The sequence below is a fragment of the Nuphar pumila genome, chromosome 16, assembly GCF_984573655.1.
Source record: "Nuphar pumila chromosome 16, dmNupPumi1.hap1.1, whole genome shotgun sequence".
NCBI lineage: Eukaryota > Viridiplantae > Streptophyta > Magnoliopsida > Nymphaeales > Nymphaeaceae > Nuphar > Nuphar pumila.
This window is the reverse complement of record NC_143264.1, coordinates 8566232-8588946: the sequence shown is the minus strand read 5'-3', so window position 1 is coordinate 8588946 and position 22715 is coordinate 8566232. Positions and strand designations below refer to the sequence as shown.

At 38.0% G+C, this 22715-nt stretch overlaps 1 protein-coding gene across 3 annotated transcripts; it reads right to left on the bottom strand.

The window, feature by feature from the left end:
- Positions 1-332: 332 nt before the first annotated feature.
- Positions 333-8322, bottom strand: LOC149812864 (GCN5-related N-acetyltransferase 5, chloroplastic-like). Of its 3 annotated transcripts, none has more exons than XR_016428280.1 (3): positions 7517-8322; positions 1321-1638; positions 333-647 (listed from the first exon to the last, which is right to left on the bottom strand). XR_016428280.1 is itself a non-coding variant. In XM_089991640.1 (2 exons), the coding sequence occupies exons 1-2, from the start codon at positions 8242-8244 to the stop codon at positions 1395-1397; spliced, it is 972 nt and encodes a 323-aa protein (XP_089847766.1). In that variant the 5' UTR covers positions 8245-8322; the 3' UTR covers positions 1143-1394. The 3 variants fall into 3 exon arrangements, 1 of the variants encoding a protein (XP_089847766.1); XR_016428281.1 differs by lacking the exon at positions 333-647 and adding an exon at positions 1187-1218; XM_089991640.1 differs by lacking the exon at positions 333-647 and having other exon boundaries at positions 1143-1638.
- Positions 8323-22715: the final 14393 nt, after the last annotated feature.

The following is a 22715-nucleotide window of genomic DNA, read 5'->3' as shown; positions in this document are numbered from 1 at the left end:
TGGCTGAAGGCACCACTAAATTCCCACAACCTTCATCCAAGTTAAATGTGACATACATGCATAATTTATTACCAAGTCTATTGATGCATGCATGAGTATGTACACATGTGCTTGTCGGTGTGGTCAATAACAATCTTAATATAATTTATTACCTAGTATTATGACCTAAAAGTACTTATTAGGTCAAAAACATCCCCATGACAACAAATTCAGCTTGCCATACGTTAGTAACTTCAGTCAACTAAAGAATGTTCGTAGAGGGGAAACATTTGTACTGAAAAAGCTACCAATAATCAATGACCAAGATCCTAATTATGTTTCAAGAACCCTTGTTTCTCAAGGATTGGCTAGAATAGCCATCAAAAAGTATATTTCATCTCACGAGGAAAACAAACTGTGTTGGAGTCTAACAAAATATCTTCAATAACAATTAAAATGACAATGAGATGTCATGTGAATTCCCTTAGGTGCCCTTTGACTGTCCGGACAAAATGGTGCAGGACAACTCATCCTGGAACATTGTGTCCTGATTGCACCTCCTAGGGTGAAACTTTTTTGTCCCAAAGAATGGCGACCCAAGCTCCATTTTGACAGGATGATTGCGTCCCCTGTTTGTTTCCACACTACAAACATCAGGTAAAACGACCCTGCAATATGTTGGACCTTATTAGTGAAAACATCTGCAAGGTTAAAACATCTTTTTAGACTACAGCATGCAAGTACATGAAATTCAGGTGACATCCACTAGCCTACAGTCGTGAAATCATCAAATTTCCACTAGATAGGGAACTTTCATTGCTACTCTTGATCCGATAGCTTCTTCCTCTCCCTGTTTATCTGGAGCTGGGAGGGGCAGGTTCTCCTGAATAAGTTCACCCTTCCAAGACAGATCTATATCCAGTTTCTTCCTATTCAAATGTACCCGTTAGACTGACCAAGTAGATCGTTTGTTAATCCCCAGTTCATTTTCTAGATTGAGGTGACCATGATGAACTTGAAACTAGATTTCAAATCATTTGATAATTTCATGATAGTTGCACTTATCAGCAAAAAGGATATAAACCATCATAACAGAATCCCACTCAGTAGTCATGCTTATCTTGACTGCTTGACTAGCTGGTCAGTGGCCCAGTCTCAAATACAGTCTATCATCAAAAGAGATAATGACAAATGAAGGAAGAAGAACTCTTGCGCCATGAAAAAAGAGGCCATCCAGAACTAACCAGATGAAGACACATTTCAGCATTAGATACACCACAAACATTGGAACTAGCAGTGCATTATTGGCTGCAAAAAAAATGAAGTCAAAATTTCTCTTACCTTCAATTATTTTGCAACTCCTGAATCGGTTTACCACCTTCATGATATATTCAGGAGATTCATGAGAAAGGAATCTACACTGGATCCACAAGTTGTGAATTAGTAGGGGTGGGCAGTCTCTTGTACATCAAGTGTTTGCGGAGCTGAAAAGTCAACAAAGAAAATATGCTATCTGTTCGGACAACATTATAACCAGCCTTAGAATACATGCTAAGAGCAGCAGTATCAATCAGTCTGCAATGCAAGTATATCTCGGTGGCTTCCAATTGAGGTACAAGTTCCTCTGATGCCTTCAACAGATGACGGCCAATTCCCCTTCTGAGAAGAAGAAAATTCTACAGTCAGACTAAAGGCCCACTGATTTTCAGAAGCCTCCACAGAAAAAGGGAAAAAAACTTTCTTATTCCAAAAGACTCTGCAAACACATCTGATGTTGCCATTTCAGATGGCCATCAGTTCTGACTACTCACATGAATAATGCTAATAAGAATTCAAGTTTTATAGTATCCGGTACGAACAAAGTCTAGGTTTTGTACAACAGCTAATGATTCCAAACCGTGGATGAGAATCTGTTTTAAAGTTGATATTGAACATATGACACCAATAATTGAATTGGTGATTGGAGATGGAATCTTAGTTGAACATTGGTTCACAGAGGGGCCCATGCTGAGGCATCATAACTTAATCATAAAATAAAGGACAACGAAAGAAGCCAGATAAGAGTCCCTGGTATGCATGTTTTTGTTAAAACCACTCAAGAATATATTATGGAAGAAAACAATGTCAAAATTATCTTCAGCAACGTCCATGAGTTATGTTATCTCCAACAGCAGTAACGTGCAAGACTGGAGGCAGATTCACTTTTGACTGACTTTGTATTTTAAGATTTCATTTTCAAATATCTGTTGTTATCTTCCTAATTTGTAGGGAGACGTTTTCTTGCTGTTGTAACCTTCCTATTCTGTAGGAAGTTGTTTCTCTTCTTAGGCTATTGTACATACTAGGCTGCTGCTGTAACAGTAAAACATTGAGATTTTCTGAATGAAAGAATTGAATTAATTCTTTTCACATGGTATGGGATATTTCTAAGCTATAGACCTATGGTCTCCAGTATCCTTCCGAATATGGCGAGTGAAGGTGGTAGGTCGACACAGAGCAACAAATCTGGCAACGAGGGATCAAGCCAAGTTGTCGGTGAGTTGAATGATAATCCATACTTTCTGCATCATTTGGATAACCAGAGCCAAATATTGGTTATCAGCCCCTCACGGTTGATAACTCGCGCCATGGAGTCATGCTATGACAGTAGATCTTTCAGCAAAAAATGAAATGGGTTTTGTTGATGGTTCGGTTATGAAACTGGACGCATCTTCACCCAACTTTGTTGTCTGGACCAAATGTAATAACATGGTCCTTTCATGGGTCTTAAACTCATTATTAAAGGACTTGATGGAAAGTGTCATATATGGAGAAACAACAGCCGACGTGTGGAAGGAAATTCACGAGCGATTTTCTCAAACCAATGGACCATAAATTTTTCAGATTTGTCGCTCCATTGTGACGCTACATTAAGAAAATCTCTCTATTTCAGTTTATTATACGAAGATGAAAATATTATGGGACGAGTTGTCAACATAACTTGCTCTACATGTGTTTGTGGAACTTCTAAATCTCTCTCGAATTTACTTCAACAAGAAAGGCTCATAGATTTTTTAATGGGCCTAAATGAATCATATGCTTCTGTGAGGAGTCAAATTTTGATCATGGACCCATAGCTGAATGTTAATAAAGCCTACAACTTATTGTTGCAAAAAAAAAAGAAGAGACCTTCGTGTTATGCTAATTATTGAGAATAATGTGGCTGTTGTTGCCGATCATAGTGGGCGACTGAATCGGTTCTCACAAGGCAATCCTCGCGTCCAAGGCAAAGGCCAAAAAGAGCGGCCGAAATGTGATCATTGTGGAAAGTTAGGTCACACTAGAGATCGCTGCTACTATATTCACGGTTTTCCAACAAAGAATGGTAATTTTCATAATCAACATGTTGAGACTCAGTACGGCAAATCATTAATCTCCGAACTTCGCAACACAAGTCCAAACCGAGCCACCACCTTTGACCAGCAATCTCGCTCCTCAGCTCACCATGGACGAATACAACAAATTCTTATCTCTCATATCAATAGGTAAAGAACCAACGGTAAACATGATAGGTAATCATTTTGCAAATTTAATTCATTTCTTTTCTAGCGTGTGGATCCTTGATTCCAGAGCAAGCAATCATATGTCTTACTCATTACCCACCCTATCTTCAATTCAACCTCATTATTCCAAACTTGTTAGGCTTCCAAATGGAACACTTTCTTATGTGACTCATGTTGGAAAAACCATCATTTCTCCAAACATTATGTTAGACCATGTCCTTTATGTGCCATAATTTAAATTCAATTTAATATTTGTTAGCAAACTCACTAAATCTTTAAATTGTGATGTTCGTTTCTTTCTTACACATTGTGAAATCTAGGACCCTCAATCAAAGAGGATGATTGGTGTGGGTAGGGTGCGTGCAAAATTATACTACCTAGAGACGGAGTCAAGCCAAATTGTTACCATCTTCACCGATCACATATCTCCTTTTGATCTACGGCATTGGCGATTAGGTCACCCATCTTCTTAATGCCTAAGACATTTATCCCAAAATAATAAGTTGATTTCCTTTAATAATTGTTGATGTGATGTTTGCCTGTTAGCAAAACAAACTCGTTTACCTTTCTTTGATAGTGACTCACTCTCTTCTTGTGTTTTTTATTTAATTCATGTTGATATGTGGAGAGGATATTATATTCCATCTATTACTAGAGCACATTACCTTCTTACTATTGTGGATGATTTCTCACATGCCACTTAGTTATTTTTTAAGTGTTTCAAATCTCAAACTAAGGAATCACTTCAGACCTTCATTAATATGATTAAAGTGCAATTTAACTCACAAGTTAAATGCATTAGGTTTGATAATGGTTCTGATTTTTTTTTATAATATGCGAAATTTTCTATCTACCAGTGGCACTTTACAACAACACTCTTATGTATTGATACCCCAACAAAATGGAGTCGTTGAATGCAAGCACAGGCACCTACTAGAAATTGCTTGAGCTCTAAGATTTCAAGCAAATTTATCAATCAAATTTTGGGGTGAATGTGTTCTCACCACAACTTATTTGATAAACAGATTACCCACCTCGGGATTGAATGAAAATTTCGATAAAACTCCATATGAGGTGTTGCACAAAGCCAAACCAAAATATCATTATTTAAGAGTTTTTTGTTGTTTATGTTTTGCCCACAATATCAATTACAAACACAAATTTGATGCTCGCAAGTGTGTTTTTGTTAGATATCCTCATGGACAAAAGGGATATAAAGTATTCGATCTGGAAAAAGAAATTATTTTTGTGAGTCGTGATGTCATTTTTCATGAGGGGGTATTTCCCCTTCATTCACATGTTGAAAAACCTCTTAGTGACCACGTTTTACCCATTCCTATCTTAGATGACCAAAATCAAGACCCAAAACCCATCATATCCAACCCAGAAAATCAGGCCCACATCGAACCAAATAAAAGTTCACTTGAAACCGAATCCATTCCACTTACTATAGAAGAACCAGACCTATACATGAAGTCTACCAGGACCAAAACCAAACACGCGTACCTAAATGACCACCAATGTTCGTATGCCGCACTCTACGCACACACATAAGACTATAAGGTAAAGGGCCCCTTTTTTCCACTCTCACATCCCAATTTTCTGAGGAACATGTACTTTTTTTGTTTCTATTTCTTCTCGTGATGAACCAAAAGATTACCGCACTGCTGTGAAAAATGGGAAATGGTGTGAAGCCATGAGAGTTGAGATCAAGGCACTGAAAGAAATCAATACTTGAACCATTACCAGCTTACCCCCAGGAAAGAAAGCAATTGGTAATAAATGGGTTTTTCAAAATTAAATATAGATGTGACAGATCCATTAAAAGGTACAAGGCGCGCTTGGTGGCTAAGGGGTACACGCAGCAGGAAGGATTGAACTATCATGATACTTTGGTTCCAGTTGCCAAACTTGTCACAATGAGGTGCTTATTATCTGTAGCAGTCATTTTTAATTGGCCCTTGTACCAACTAGATGTCAATAATGCATTTTTAGAAGGGGATCTGGAGGAAGAAATATATAGTAAATGCCACCTGGATATACCAAAGATGGGAAGAAACTTGTTTATCACCTAAACAAATCTCATTATGGCCTCAAATAGACGTCTAGGTAATGGTTTGCCAAGTTTTCACAAGCTCTAAAGAAAGCGGGTCTTAAGCAATCTTTGGTTGATTATTCATTATTTTCATTAATAACGGGAACCAAGAAGGTATTAGTTCTTGTCTATGTTGATGATATCATTATTACCGGGAATGATGAGCTCCTCATATCTAAACTGAAGGCTTTCATTCATATGCCATTTCACATTAAAGATCTAGGAAAATTGAAATATTTTCTAGGAATTAAGGTAGCCCGATCCAAACAAGGAGTATTCTTAAATCAAAGAAAGTATACTTTGTATCTATTGAAAGATGTGGGATATCTTAGATCCAAACCCAATGACATCCCGATGGAGCAACACTTGAAATTGACTCCTACTGGAGAGATTCTTAAAGATCGAACTTCATATCAAAGACTTGTGGGAAGGCTTGTATACTTGACCATTACACGACCCGATATCACATATTCGATCAATATTCTAAGTCAATTCATGCATGAACCTCATCAACTTCACTGGGATGCAACTATGAAACTGCTTAAATATTTGAAAGGAACTCCTTGCAAAGGAATTCTATTGAGTGCCACTAGTACCATACAACTTTCATGCTATGCCGATTCAGATTGGGACGGTTGTCTTATTACAAAGCAATCTACTACAGGATATTGCACATTTTTTAGAAATAGCCCTCTACCTTGAAAAACCAAGAAACAAAACATTATGTCAGTGAGATCATTTGGTTATTTGCTACAAGATCTTGGTTTTCTTCATATTGCACCAGCAATTTTATACTATGACAATCAATCTGCTTTGCACATTGCGGCAAATCCGGTTTTTCACGAACGTACCAAACACATCGAGCTCAATTGTCATTTTATTCATGAAAAACTCCAATAAGACATCATTTCTACAAAGTATATCCCAAGTAAACATGAGCAAGTTGACGTTTTCGCCAAAGCACTCAGACGAGATCAACTTCAATATTTGCTTGGCAAGTTGGGCCTGATCCATCCTCAAGTGCCAACTTGAGGGGGAGTGTCAAAATTATCTTCAGCAACGTCCATGAGTTATCCTATCTCCCACAGCAGTAACGTGCAAGGCTGGAGGCAGATTCACTTTTGACTGACTTCTGTATTTTAAGATTTCGTTTTCAAATATCTGTTGTTATCTTCCTAATTTGTAGGGAGACTTTTCCTTGCTGTTGTAACCTTCCTGTTCTGTAGGAAGTCATTTCTCTTCTTAGGCTACTGTACATATTAGGCTGCTGCTGTAACAGTAAAACTTTGAGATTTTCTGAATGAAAGAATTGAATTAATTCTTTTCACAAACAATAACAACAAAACAACTCCCAAAACGCAAAAATCAGGTGACCAATTACTTGAGAATCATCAATAACTTCAATTTGACAGGTTCTGAATATAGAAGCTATAGACTTCAGAGTTCCCTCCATAAGACCTTGAGAAAATAGAACTCGTACATGGAAAACTAATGAAACCCAACTCATTTCTGAAGGAAAGCAAAAGAGTTCTTGCATTAAGACAGAGGAATAAACAAACCAAGATGACAAAGCATGTGATAATAAGAAATGATACTTTATCGTAGACCAATTGTTTATAATTTTCCAACAAGAAAAGGCATACCTCAAAGGCTTATGCAAATGTATTTACAAAATTGGTGACACCATAGAAGCTAAAATTGTGCATTTTTTCTAACTAGATTGGGAAAAAAACAAAAAGAATATCATAGAATTCATCACAAGGGCAGTTGCACATAATTATCAGAATGGAAACAATTAAACTACTGGATTAAGATTCCCTCAAATGGGGTGGCCTAGTAAAGGACTGCCCCTCAATGGGGCGCCACCAAAACCTTGCAGAGAGGAGGGCATGGGCATTACCTACGAAGCTCTTTCTTCACAGACATGTTGCAGAGATACGGCGAGCTTCTCGGCGGCGTTGGCGTGGGCGGCATCGCGTTAGACCCTCTCAAATTGAACGATATCTCGACTGTCCCGGCGAGCTCCATCTCCCCATCCCCTGTTCCATACAACCCTATGAGCGTGGCGGCGTGAGGAATCACAGCCCTCCTCTCCATCAAATGCTGCTTCATCACCACCTTCAACAGCGGAGCGTAAGAGAAGGGTGACCACGCCAATTCGGCGAACGAATCCGCGAGCAATTCGACGGTCTCCTCCATCTCCTCCACGGCCATGAGCCTTATCTGCAGACTCCCATGACCCAATTCCCTAGCATACAAGAAGTTCTCCAAAATCCTCAGTTTTTGCAAATCATCTTCACCTAAGAACCCATTCACTCTCTTGAGTTGGAGAACATCGAAAGTTGAGAACTTGGTCTTGTTCTCTTGAATCCCTGGGTCAGGGGACCCTGAATCAGATGCTGATGAGGCAAGGGGAGGGAAGAAGTAGAGATGGGGAGGGGTTTTTCGAGGGTTTAGAGAGAGAAGATGGTGGTTTCTTGCGGAATTGAGAAGTGGGTAGCCTGGTTTTGACGAGGGATGAGAGGGAAAACGTCTGAGATGAGAAGGAAACGAGGATTTGGTGGGGGTTAAGTGAGAAGAAGAAGGCAGTGTCGGCTCTAAACAGTAGGACGAGATAGTTGTAGCCATGGAATTGTAGAGTTCTTCCCCTTTTATGAGTTCTCAGAGAACGGGGAGAAGCTGTTCATCTTACTAATATAGTCGCCTTTGCTCTCTTCCAGAGAGAGAGAGAAAAGAATAGATCTGAGACACGTTCCAGCGTGTTAGTATCTATTTGATTAAGATATCAGTAGAGATTCTAGAGAACGTGATTGAGAGAGAGAGGGAGAAGAAGAATTCGTTGCGGTTTTATGTCACAACGATACGTGGACACGAGGACACTTAAGCGCATAAATTCGAAAACTTAAAAAAAGACACCAAGACATTGATTTTTTGTTTTTGAGCAATACAAAATTATTTTTTAATATTTTGATATCAAAATATGTATTTTTATTCAAATAATAGTTACAATTATTTAAAATATTAAAATAATAGACATACTTGTTAGTGTCTTATTGACGTGTCTGCACATTTCTCGTCGTGTCATCAAAGACACGTAGATAGTGGTATTCAAAGTAGATGAATGTGGCGCCAAATACTTTAGTAATGTATAGAAAGCAGAAGAATTTGAGGTGGTAATGAAAGCTCAAGGCCTGTGGCTGGAAATTAAAGCTGCAAATGGATAGGATATAAGGGCGGTCAAGATTCGATTCCCATGAGTGTCGCTCTTTTGCGCAAGTCAACCCATAGCTTAGGCCCCCGGGTCAGGGGTTCTAGCCTCGGAGTTTTACGCTGTCGGCACGATGACTGTAGGTATGGCAGGCTGAGTCAGAGCGACCAGGTCTTTGTGTCAGGTGCAGTTTTTTCGGGTTTTAAATAAAAAAAAAAGATGGGATATGGTCAGATCTTACTTGATCCTAATTTGGTTCCAAAACTGTACAACATGTTTGAATCCAAGTCTACATTCCAATAAGGTTAGTGTTCAATGGCACAAAGTTAAATCCAGATCAAAATTTTGTTTGGTAATATTGGATCTGAATTTGTTTGGCAATATTGGTAATAAAGAAGACTGAAATCAAGGCTTTTACTTGTAATCATATCTGAATTTAAATATTTGAACCAACTTAATTCAAATCAGAATCCACAATTAATCCAAAGGGGTAAATTTGAGTCTGATCCGAATACCCTTCTTTGTCTTGCTTTAAGAAGTCATGTCCAGCAATAAAGTGTCAGATTTGGATCAGAGACCCAACCAAACCCAATCTGTTTGCACCTCCACTGAAATTGGGGAATAAATTTTGAAAAGGATCTGGATCTTATGACTTAATAGTACAGAATCCCGATTACATCTACAGATTTTGAGGCCTTCTCATCAACTGAATTTTTTGTTTGTAGGAATCCCTTCTAAGTCACAGGGACACTATTTTGGTGTGTCCCTGGTGACACAAACGGACCGGCTCGAACACGCCGACTCAATGTGTACAACATTATTTTGATATTTTCAAATAATATTTTAATGTTATTTCAATAAAAAGTTATTTTTAATGTTAAAATATTCAAAAAACAGTTTTTATTGATTAAAAAATTAAAAATTATGTATCCTTGTCTCCACATTTTCTTTTTGGCCTTACATACATGATTTACACGGTTTGTTTAGTTAAAAGAAAAAATAAATAAGTTTTTGGATCGTCCAATTGTGTTTTGTATGTAAGTTTTTAAAATTCATTTTAAAATCAACACTTTATATTTTATTTTATGATGAGGAACCCTCACCGAAGCAAGGTAGGGCCCTACGACCACACCTCTAAACGTTATGAACACACCTTTGTGCCAGCAGGGTTTGATTCGATGCCTTCATTTCAGGGCCCTCACAACCACCCTATTGACCACATGGAAAAATCAACAGTTTATAATGCACTGAAATTTCACAAGTGAAGGTCTAATGGAGGAGAGAGAATGGTGTTGTTGGGTTGACACTACTAAAGAATCTGGCATAACAGGGAAGGTGATCATCGAGACGGGTCGAGCGGATATGGCAGAAGGTATAGCCCGAGTCCGAGAAGGAAGGGGAAACATGGCAAGAATCCCCACACCACTTGTAGATACCCGGTTGAAGATATTCATGGGTTAGATTTAGGGGTGTCAACGGGTCCGGTTTGGTTCTGACCTAGGTGGAACCAGAATTGGACTAGATTTCTGGGTATGGTATCAGGTTTGGACCAGGGTCTAATCGGGTCTACTCTAAGAGAAACCATACCCGGACCCGATAAGAACTACATGAACTAGACCCGTACCATGGTAAAATAATGTTTTTTATCATTTTTATTTTGAAAATTGTAGGTCTTAATCAAAATTCAGGTCGGGCCTACATCTGGTATAAAATTTTACAAACTATACCCAAGTCCATGTATTAATCAGACCTTTGGGTCTGAACCCAGGTCTTAATTGGGTCTTCTTATTTGTTACCATACCCGGACCCTATAGGGTTTGGTCTGGGTCGGGTCCAGGTAAACCCGACCTGTTGACACCCCTAGTTAGATTGATTATAAAAATCATAGAATTGCAAAGGAACTTTAGTGATGGATCGTCCGTCACAACCACTATTAGTGGCGGTCTATTTTTTGTGACTGATTTTCAATTGTTATTGTAGGTTATCGGAAAAGGTCTCACTTTCTTTCTTTTTTGCTATTTGTCGAGAAAAAAAAAATCTAGGTCAGGTAGTGATCCATGAGAGATTGACGCTCCACCATAAGGCCAACCTCCAATTAATGGTAGAAGAGCCGAACGAACCGAACAGGGCATGCTTGGAATCGGCTCATTTACCAATTGATCAAGCTCAAGACTCGGCTTGTGCTTGTATTTAGACAAACTGAACTAGAGCCCGGCTCATCCTTGAACGAGATGAGTCAAGCACAAGCTGGCTCATGTAAAAACATTTCATGTTATTTATACATAGAATATATGTGTGTATATATATATATATATATATATATATATATATATATATATATATATATATATATATATATATATATATATATATATATATATATATGAGTGAGACAAACAAATTAAATGGGTTTTTTTAGCTTTTCGGGTGCTTCTTTATCAAATCTGATCCCGTAAATGTGTTCAGCATGGTCAATTTAATAGGAATCAACGCCCAGACCATGTGTTTTTAATAAAAAATATTTGTTGCCTAAAAAAATTTACAAAGATTTTGAATTGTTGATTTTTTTAACCTTATAAAAATCCACCCATGCGTCGGAATTGAAGATTCCGAGAGCTGATCCTTATAAAAATCAAGTGCATAGATTACATCTGTATAGTTAGAATTTAAAAATAAGACTAAAAAAACACATTTGTCATGTTTCATTTAAAATATTTTATTTAACAACTCTCTCTCTCTCTCTCTCTCTCTCTCTCTCTCTCTCTCTCTCTCTCTCTATATATATATATATATATATATATATATATATATATATATATATATATATATATATATATATTTATATTCACCAAGCTAGACAATAGATCATGGTGGACACAAGTGGTTCATGTAGCTTCACAAATAGTTAAATAACATCTCTCTCTCTCTCTATATATATATATATATATATATATATAAATTCTGCCTCCATGGTGTGGGCGTATTATTTTACCGTCATGATATGTAAAAATTAAAAATTTGCACTTACAAGCGACAAGAAAAAATTGAGAATCTGCAATATTGTCCATTCGACGAATTTTACTAAATTATTGAATGTTTTAGGAAACCCATCATGTTCATCATACAATACAATCATTTTTTGATAAATCATACCGTTGGCATTTTTTATGAGATGGGTTCTTATGCACTTGTTTTTCGCAAGGATCCATGCTTTTTTTAGCCTATTTGAAAAGTGGTCATCAGAGAAAATGAGAGAGCAGATCCAGTGCGAGTTGTGGTCCTGTGATCAGGCTATAAACACATATAGGGCTCATTTACCAATGGGAGCTTTGGGTGATTGGTAGGAGTTATCCGTGTACGTCTCCTTGTGGTGGGACGTTGCAAGTTCAAACCCCACATTATCATCCATATCGGCATCTTCAGGTTTAGCCATACACACAGTTAGTTCTCTTTTTTTTCTAAGAAAAGGAAGAAATAGATGCTCAAACCATCCTGACTCTAGTCTTATGTAAATGCCTGGGCTGAGTTACCCTCACTCCCAGGGCTTATGCTTGCTTCGAACTCCGACTTCATGTCCAACAGTCAGAGACCTGCTCCAACTACGCTAACCCCTTTGGGGTTTAGCATATGGAGATCTTACATATAGCTAAAATGTATTGAGACTATGCGATCAAGATAGCAACTTTGTGCTAAAGTGATAAAGTGCATCATTGTAGACACTTGAAGGGTTCTCGCTGGTTTCAGGGATTCGAATTGGGTAACTCCTGTGGCCGGCTCTATATAAATGAGCCCAACAGCCCCTCTCTGTCACCAAGGATTTGTGGAGTGTTTTACATCCAACTTCTAATAAGGATTTTCACAAGGCAGGAAGTCCTCACAGACCATGTGGGTTCACGTACCGGTTCATCAAGTTTTCAGACCAGTTTGTGGGTCATATAACCGGTTCATCCAGTTTTCAGACTGGTTCATAGTTTATATGATCGGTTCATCCAATTTTGGATCATTTCAAGACGTTGCTTCATATTGGCATTAAGGATAGTTAGATGACTTAGTATATTCATGTCACCAAAGTGACTGAATACACGTATGTCATCAAAGAATTTTAACACTATCATTCAGTTTAAATGGATATCAATATTGTACTTAGATTTGTGAAACGATAAACAACCTAAAGGTAGTTTTATCTTGTTTGAAATTTAAGGACTCCAAAGGTAACATAGAGAAACATAAAGCAAGATTAGTTGCTAAAGGATTCACCTAGATGGAGGGCATTGACTACAATGAGACATTTTATCCTGTCTCAACTAAAGAGTCAATGAAGATAATTTTGGCCCTTGTAGCTCATTATGACTTAGAGCTATACCAGATGGATGTAAAAACATCATTTTTCAATAAAAATTTGAATGAAAAGGTATATATGGATCAACCTCTTGGTTTATCTGAAAATGATTGTCTAGTTTGTAAGCTCAACAAATCAATATATGGACTTAAACAAGCCTCTCGACAGTGGTATATTAAATTTTCCCAAGTCATTATGACTTTCGGGTTTACAAAAAACATTATTGATCAATGTATATACCTTAAGGAAAGTGGAAGTAAGTTCATTATATTGATATTGTATGTGGATGACATTTTACTTGCAATCAACGATATAAAGTTGTTTTCAGAGACAAAACAATTTCTTGCATTACATTTTGATATGAAAGATATGGGTGAAGCTGCCTATGTTCTTGGCAATGAGATCCGTCGAGACAGTGCAAAAGGTTTTCTAGACCTCTCCCAGAGATCCTATATAGATAAGGTGTTAAACCGATATAGGATGGAGAATTGTTCTCTTGATTCAACACCCATATCAAAAGGTGACAAGCTGAGCCTAAAGGATTGTCCACAGGACGAAATTGACAAAGCACAGATGACTATTTATCCATATGCATCAGTTGTTGGCAGCATGCAGTACGCACAAACATGTTCTCAACTAGATATGTCTTTTGTAGTAGGGGTGCTTGACAGATTTCAATCTAAACCAGGTTTACTCCATTGGAAGGCTGCCAAGAAAGTCTTGCGGCACTTGCAAGGGACAAAAGACTATATATTGATGTATCATAAAATTGATCACCTCGAGATCATTGGCTACTCAGATGCAGACTTAAGATGATGCCTTGATAGTAGAAACTCTACTACTTGGTACATCTTCTTACTTGTTGGGGGCGCGATCTCTTGGAGGAGTGGGAAGCAGACGACCACTGCTGCCCACACCATGGAGGCAGAATTCTCATTTTTTAAGAAGTAGAGGAAAACACTTCTTAATAGTTGGTACGAAAGATAACGCAATTGATTCGGTAGCATTTTATGCATTTGGCAAAAGAATTGCGTGTTAGTTTTTATTCTAATGTGAAAGTTGGACCCTGGGGTGTTAGACTTTTGCATCCCAAATTCCATCCACAAAACAGCCCCTAAGTGTGTCCCTGGGGTGCATATCAATGCAGGATCATGAAACACTTTTAGATGAGAGTACGCTGCACAAACAAGAAAGATACCAATCCAAGATTAGAGAATGCAATACATGGATCTATCTCTCAAGCCTGGCTTAATCACATCATCTTTTCTCACTAATGATGTGCATAATCCAAAGTGAATCCTCGAAAAAAGGGTCTTTGTTTCAGATGGTCCGTTTGAGAGTTGTGCAATCAGAGAAAATTTCCCTGATAGTTTTTTCTTGATTGATGTGGCATGATCAGACCCGTTCAACAATCAATCCTGATCAAGTAACCAAATCAACTGAATTTTGCCATTCCTGAAAAAGATTGCATGGCGATCATAAGACCAAAATATTTATATCTAAAAAAAATACTTTAAAAAATTCAATTGTAAATCCAATTGGATCAGAATCTTGGCTTCGGATCACATTGATTCTTGTATCTGAATCTCATAGTTTCTATATCCTCACTTATTTTTCAAGCAAAAAATCCATGTATATGTCCTTTTCTTTATCTTTTTTATAAATTTTTTTATGACAAAGAACTCTGGCCAAATCGAGAAAAACTTCCAGTGGAGCCCCACAACCATCCTGACTTACGTGGCCCACCTCTGAAAACTACAGACACACCCATGCACCAGTGGGGTTTGACCTGACGTCTTCATCTCAGCGCCCTCACGACCCCCGCTGACCACAGAGGCGACCCTTTTTATAAAAAGAAAAGTTAATTAAACTTGTATGTATTGTTTGAGGGGGATTTTTTAACTCATTTTTTTGTCATTTTTTTCAGCCATCTTTTTTTATGCAAAACCTTTCAAATTACATATTTAGTATTTAATGATTTTTTATCATTTCAGGTATTGCTAGCTATTCACAAAACAACCTGCAATTGGGACTGCTTTGTCCCTGCACGAGTTTTGATCCGTGTTTCAAACACACCCAAAAGAAACTCTTTTTAACAAGGGTACAAGACAACCCTGCTGTTAATAATAAAGTCAGAAATACTCTTAGAAAGTGAAGTATTAATGAATGCTATCTTCTACAGTTGGCTGAAGTGGTAGGTAGGGATGGGGAACCCACCGAGTAACTTGTGGCTCGGCCCGGCTCGTTTCAAACTCGTTTGTGTTTGGTTCGTATGGATGGCGAGATGAGCATGAGCTCGTTCGATATAGATAGCCAAGTTGAGCATGAACTAAAAGTGTTCGCCTCGGCTCAATATATTTTACATAGAATTTATATATCACATATGCAGAGACAGACCTACATTAGGACTGTGGGGCATGGCCCCCATAAGAATTTAAAACTTATATTGGAGCCATTGTTTGGCTACTCCCAACATAGGTAAAATAAAAAATTCTGGCACCCTAGGAAAAATCTTTTGGTTTATGTTTGCACCCCCCCCCCCATAAAAGTTTTTGGGTTTGTCCCAACATATGCCAAGAAAAACATGTTAGCTCAACTGGGCGGATGAGTATGCTTGCTTCTAACAGGTCAGGGGGGTTACATTCTCATAGTGAATCCTTTAATAAAAAATGTCTTTTTTTTAAATTAGGCATGCCAGCTCGAGATCATCTCCCTTGGCTCGAGCACATACGAACTGAGCTCAGCTTGCATGAGCCGAGCTTGAATTGCCCTTGTTTGGTTCGTTTTGTTAAGGTATGTTTGATAGCTTGCTCAAGGTTGGACAAAATGAATAGAAAAGACTGAATAAAAATTGTTCCAAGTCCAACGTTTGTTTGGACCGTACTCAGATGCTATGTTCCAAATATCTGTTGTTTGATGTTAGGTATGGCAGAAACGTCTTCTTTCTCATTTCCTCCGCTTGTGCTCTCTTTGCCACGTAGTCAGCTCATGCACCGATGGCGTAGGAATCCACCGTTCCCGTCCGAACTCTTCTTCTTCTTATCTATTTTGGCATCCCTCTTATCATGACCCACTCCCTTCATCTCGAACGATCATTCCCCTCCTGAACTGAACTGTCCCCGTCAGGCTGACTCATCCTATCGTTCCTCATCAGAGCTACTCAAAAGGAAGAAAAAGTGAGGGCCAGAAGCTAAAAAATCCCAATTTCTACACTTTCTTCACTTTATCTTCTTCAATTTCTTCCTTTCCCTATGAGAAATCTATGAAATTTTCTAATTTTCATCTAAACCTTGTTGGATTAACCACCACTAAAGTAGTGGTGGTTATCCACGATGTGGATACATCCTCCATCTGAGGTGATCCTTCCGATAAATCAACACATGATCAAGAGGTAACGGTTACGCAAATTGTTCCCATCTTGTGCTCTACATATATGGGTACCATGAGCGACCCAAATACATGAGAAATGCAGGAAAATCGAGAGAGAGTGTTTTCTTCTAAGTTCTTACCTCTCAATACAACCGATTTCCATCAACAGGGAATAGATCCTGCTCACTGGTTGCATAAAGAGAGCATGCGCTCGTGGAGGCTACAACCCGGCTGAGGAGAAACCATTCCTTGCTTGATCAACCACTGCTCACTGACTCTCCTCTGCACCAGTCGACCTCCACCATCAGCAACAACCGCAACACATCAATTGCTACATCAGGTTCAAAGTCTCCCCTGTTTGTTTTTTGTTTAACACAGTTTTTGCTGTGTATTTTCCATGTTCCTGCGCAGGCTACTGGTAAAGAGGAGCATACCCCAATAATGGGTTATGGGCCCACACCCCGCATCCGCTGCGCGGGGTGTGTCCTGGTTGCCCGACACTGCAGGTCACCGTGGGGTGACACTGCAGCTGGTCGCCGACACCAGCGACTATTGTCGTAGGGCGACAAAAAAAAAAGGGCTTACCTCTATTTTGAAGGTTTTAATCGAGCAGGGTGCGTCTGCTGCCCCCGCCCCGATTTCTTCTCCATCTGGTGCTGCAGAGCTGACGCAACTGCCGCCGACGACTATCGAGTCACCGGAGCACAACAACTGGTGCTGGCTTTGGCTATTTTTGCCCCACCATTGAAAGCAAGTGATCGTTGGGTCATTGACGATGGCGGCAACTTCATCTTTGTCGTCGGATCACCGACAATCGTGAGATTGCCGGACTACAGAGGCCAGCGGCGACCATCTCCCTCTGCAACTGGAGAAGAAAATCGAAATAGAGTTTGAAAACCCTATTTCGTGTTTCAGTCCCTTTTTAAAGTTTTCGAGTCCAGGTTTGGATCCAGACCCTCCCCACCCGAACCGATCCATAAGGTTATCTGGATCAGATCCAGGATTCAAATGGGGGACCCATTTCTTTTTAGATCCTTGACCCGCAGGGATTTTGGGTCTGGATCGGATCCATGAGTGGATCCGATCCAAATTATCTGACCCGATCCATAAAGGTCTCCTGGAATCAGATTCGGTTATCGGATAATATATCCAAAATCTATATGACTCCGTTTTGATTTTGGATTCGGTCTGGGTCTGTGAGATCTGTTTTGGATCTCTAGAACCACACCTGATCCACCACACCTGATTTGATGACCCGTACCGACCCATGATGATAATTTGGGTTGGATCTGGATACAGATCTTTGGGTCCCAGGTCCTGAATCCAATTAATGTTCTCTAGATTGGATCCGGGTAATCCGGATCTGGTTCTTTCATTAGCAGATCCAGAAGCCGGTTAAAATCGAATTATACAATTATGGATCAGCTTGACAGAACCGATTCAATTGGCTTGTAACAGAGACCGAACCGGTTCGACCTGTTTCTGAACCGATATGGATCTCTCTGAAACTGGTTCACTGTTGCAGAGACCGATTCAGAGTGTTACAAACCTGGTTTAGTATATTTTAAATCGATTCAGAGCTTTATATGATCGATTCATCCAGTTTTTTGGACCGATTCGTGCATCATATGACTGATTCATCCAGTTTTTGGATCGATTCGTGGGTTATATGACCGGTTCATCAAGTTTTCTAACCAGTTCATCCAGTTCTCCAATATTTCCCTTATTTCCAAAATAGTGCACACCCTGAGGTGGTACTAATTTATAAAACTCCTTCTTTAGTTTAATTTTCAACCCTACTTATTTTAATAAAATAATCAGCGGGCCGGCGCATAGATGGTGCCTCACTAAAGCTCCTTACCAAGAAAAACAATTTTTTTTTTAATTTCAAAAGGCTTTCAAATCTGGTTGAGGTGGCACCACCTTAAAAAAAAAGACAAAAAAAAGGAAAAAAGGGGAAAACAAAATCCGTTTTTTTACTCTGTTTTTTTACTTTATTTTATTACTTTTCAGCCCCCAAAAAGGAGCCACCGTGAAACCCTACCCAAAATCCCATTTTTACCTAAGTTTTTCAAATTTCCTATTAAGAAAAGGAGCCGCCTCCCTCTCAAAACGGCGAACATTTCAAAAAAATTCAAAAATTTGTTTTAAAGGTTATCAAAAACCGGTTGAAGAGGGTCGGATTTGGGGGAAAAGGGAGAGGAGGCCGGCCATTAAAAAGGGAAGGGCCAACACAAAAGAGGCATCGACGATGTTCCCTGACCCTAACTCTCAAAACCCCCTTTCTTCTTCCCTAATTTAGCATTCTCCCTTCTTTTCCAGCAAAAGAAGACCCACGACTCCAGCCCTCCCATCTCTCAAACCCTTTCTTCTTCCCTAATCTACCTTTATTCCTTCTTTCCAGCAAGAGAAGACCCCCAACTTCAGCTCCCCTATCTCTTAAACCACTGTTACTTCCCCTCTTTCCCCTTTCTCTAGCACGACTCCCCTTTTCCCCTCACGGTTGTCACCCCTTCAACCTAATAATCCAGAAGGGTCCATCGAACTAGAAGCACTTGCCGGAGGCCTACTGCCATTCTCGAAATCCATCAAGTCTGCTCATCATCAAACAAGATATCGTCAGGGACCCGCAGTCGAAGAACATTCAGTCTGGGTGAATAGGTGAAAAACCTCTGCTATATTTGTGTTTCTGTTAAATTAGTCATTCTATTTGTCTCATGCATACAGTAAATCCATCGTTTTAGAGGATGATATTTACTTTCTGGGTTGTTGCATACATTAAAGATCGATGATGCTCCACCATAGCATCACCGATCTCTCTAAAAAAAAGAATTTTCTCATAACATCTATTTTTTTATGAACTGTTTCAGGGTCACAGATCCTCTTTCGGATGTCATTTCTTTTTATTATTCAAGGTTTTTTCTGCCCCCCTATGGGTCATCTCATGCAGCATTTCAGGAAGGTTACAAAAAAAAAAAATTAGAAGTGTCAGTCCCTGTATGTGCAGGGAATAAAATTTTAAGTAGCCTTGTCCTCTGGTCTTAGCATCTTCCAATGTTTCTTTGTTTTATTCTTTGGATTCCACCATTGACAAAGACATTTTCTAACTTTGTTGCATTTACTGAATTCTCAGATGTCATAGTTTGATCAGCTTGTTGCAAAACTGCATAAACGATATCCTTATCGATTCATCGTACAATAAACAATGCCACAAACCTAGCCACAACATCTTTATACAATCTCGTTCATAGTTAGTGATTTACTAACCCTATATCCAGTTATCTAAAAGATTTTTTTTTTGTTTATATTCCCCTTTGTTTTGCTAATTCTCTGTATATCACCTGTCATCCTTTGTACCCATTGTAAGTCCATTTTTTTTCACTGTATATCTGTCTTGTATTGTATATCCATCGCCATTTCACTTACCACACACACGTTTTCTTATTTTCTGAGTTATATTCAAATTCCTGTAGGTGTTTGCTTTCTAACCCAGTTGACATTTTCAAATAATGTGATTCAATCTGATTTTATCTAGCTTTGTAACTTTAAGTAACCTGTACTTGTGTGCTTACATTTTTCCTCTTGTGTACCTTACTACCACCATATACATTTCTCTGCCCTTACTGCATCATGTCCCTGAACGTTGTTGAATAGATCTATGAAATCCTGGAAGCATTGATGGGATCGTGTATGTTTATATGTGCCCATGGTAACTATGATCTGAAATGTGATGTTTATGGTTTATCTCCCATTAAGTAGTTCAAAGGAGGAGATGGAAGTATGTGTGTTAAAAGTTAACAAGGTCTATGGTTCAGTTCCAGTTTCATCTGATGCATGGATAAATACATAGAAGTCGGCAATAAATTCATGGTGCTATGATGTGATGGGGTCAAGGCTATTATTCTTCCTCAAAACACTTTCACCAAAAGACACAGAACTAGATTCCTTCTTTCCATAAATGCAGACTGTTGATTTATTGCCTACTTTGTGATATGATGCTTGGGGGATATTTTTCTCCTCAATGTGGAAAAGGTATTTTATTTCTTTGTCATCGTTATATTTTTGTTATTTTCGTTGTCGTGATTATTTCTTTTTATTCTTTTGGACCATCTCGTATTGCCTTTAGTGAATTTTTATTACTAATCCATGTTCACACCTTAGCAAGCCTAAATATGCTGGAAACGTGATCAAAGTGGAGTGAACATTGGAGGAACAACCATCAGTCACCAGCATGATCTATATATATATATATTTTGCTGGACCATTTTGATTCCATATTAAGATAGTTCCTACCCACATCTATAGCTTTCTTTTACCCACCTTTTAGTACAATCCATCCCTTCTTAGTACTGTAGAGATTTCTGTAACATTGGTTAGTTACAGGAGGGTATCCTCTTTTGTATTTTTGTCCAGACTTTGAGGTTTGATAAATTACTTTTACATAGCTGCAGTCATCTATTTCCTCTCATTATATCTTCACGGTTTGTAGTATAATGTTTTCCCCTATACATCCAATAGCCATAATATATCAACATTCATTATTTGCCATTTTTTGCATCTTGTTACAACTTCAGTGTTTGTATACCATTGTATATGTCGTCCATTATTATATAACCTTTGTTATGCCCATATATTAACATTTTGTATCACATTATTAGCTAATCTTGCCATTTTATGTATATGTGTTTGCCTATTATCTGAAATATTGTATCAAGGTGCATTGTATACACATCTTCATCATTTGGCTTCAATACTACATTTAAGTATATATACTATATCATGCATTTAGATAGTTGTATTGTCTTAGATGCAATTTCCGTCTAATGTGAGCCTAAGCATCCATATACATATATATATATATATATATATTACACTTCTAATTCAATTTGAGTATTGCATCTAGGTTTTTCATTTATACATATCCATATGTACATTCCCTACTTAGCTTAAAATGTGGCCTTTAGAATTTTCTCATGTATGTTTTGTTTATATTTTGGGCATCACAATTCAAGTGTTGCCACTGGCGCATCATCATTAGTGTAAAATTTTTAATCTCTCTTTTGTATATTATATCTTCTGTACCAATTCTCACACTTGCAGGACAGTTGGGAGATGTGGCTCTTTCTAGCTCCATTTTTTTTTATTTTGCTTTATGTCAGAGATGTAATAATCAAATTTGGAATAATATTTACTTTTACTGTTTAGATTAGGATGCATATCATGTAGTTTGATTTCTGTAATATCCTGATTATGTGATTCATGCATTTCATTTTGAAAATCACTATGGATGTACACGAATGACATGTGCACCAACTCTTAGGGAGTTGATGAACTCGGTGGAGTCCATATTTACGGCCCTAGTCAAAATATGGATGAGATCTTTCTATCAGTCACATTAAGCCTACACTCTTAGGCTATCTTCCAAAATTTCACTTCATACTTTCAATTTTACCAAATATTTTAGAATTAGCTAAGTAAATTACAAGCATATTTACAACCATAGTCGGAATATGTGATAATTCTACTTAGTTTAATTCTAAAATTGCATATTTTCCTGAAAAGACGCTTTTACAAAATGACATTCATTCATATCATCTGCATCATGGCATCATCTGCTTTTCTCATGATTTTCTCAAGAAAATTTCACTCTATGGAAATCGATTCCTCAAGAAACTCTGAAAATTTTCGAAGTTGGATTTCCCTAGTCAAGTTTTCTCGTGATTTTCCCTGAAAAATGCTATTTTCTTAAGATTCATTTTCAAAAGAAATTTCTCATCTTTCTCAAGAATCAAAATCAATTTTCAAATATTTCAAGGCTAAGATTCTCATGATTTCAATTTCCTGAGTTTTGATTTTCCTTCTCCAAAGAGTTTTCCCACAAACTTCATTCATTTTCCAAAGAAAGTTTTCAAAGTCAGACTTTTCCTGGCAAACATTTCCCCTCTTAAATGTTCATCTTTTCTCAAAAATTATTTCCACTTTCCCAGGATTTTCATCCATTCATGATTTTCCCAAGTCTTTATAATTTTTTCTGAGATTTCAAATCTTTTCATCAGAGTTTCCTGAGAGATTGATTTCCATCTTTTCCTGAGAAATATTTTTCAATTTCAAAAGCATTTTTCAAGCATATATCATATTTTCCAAATTGCATTTTTTTATAAAACTACATAGCACATGCCTGAA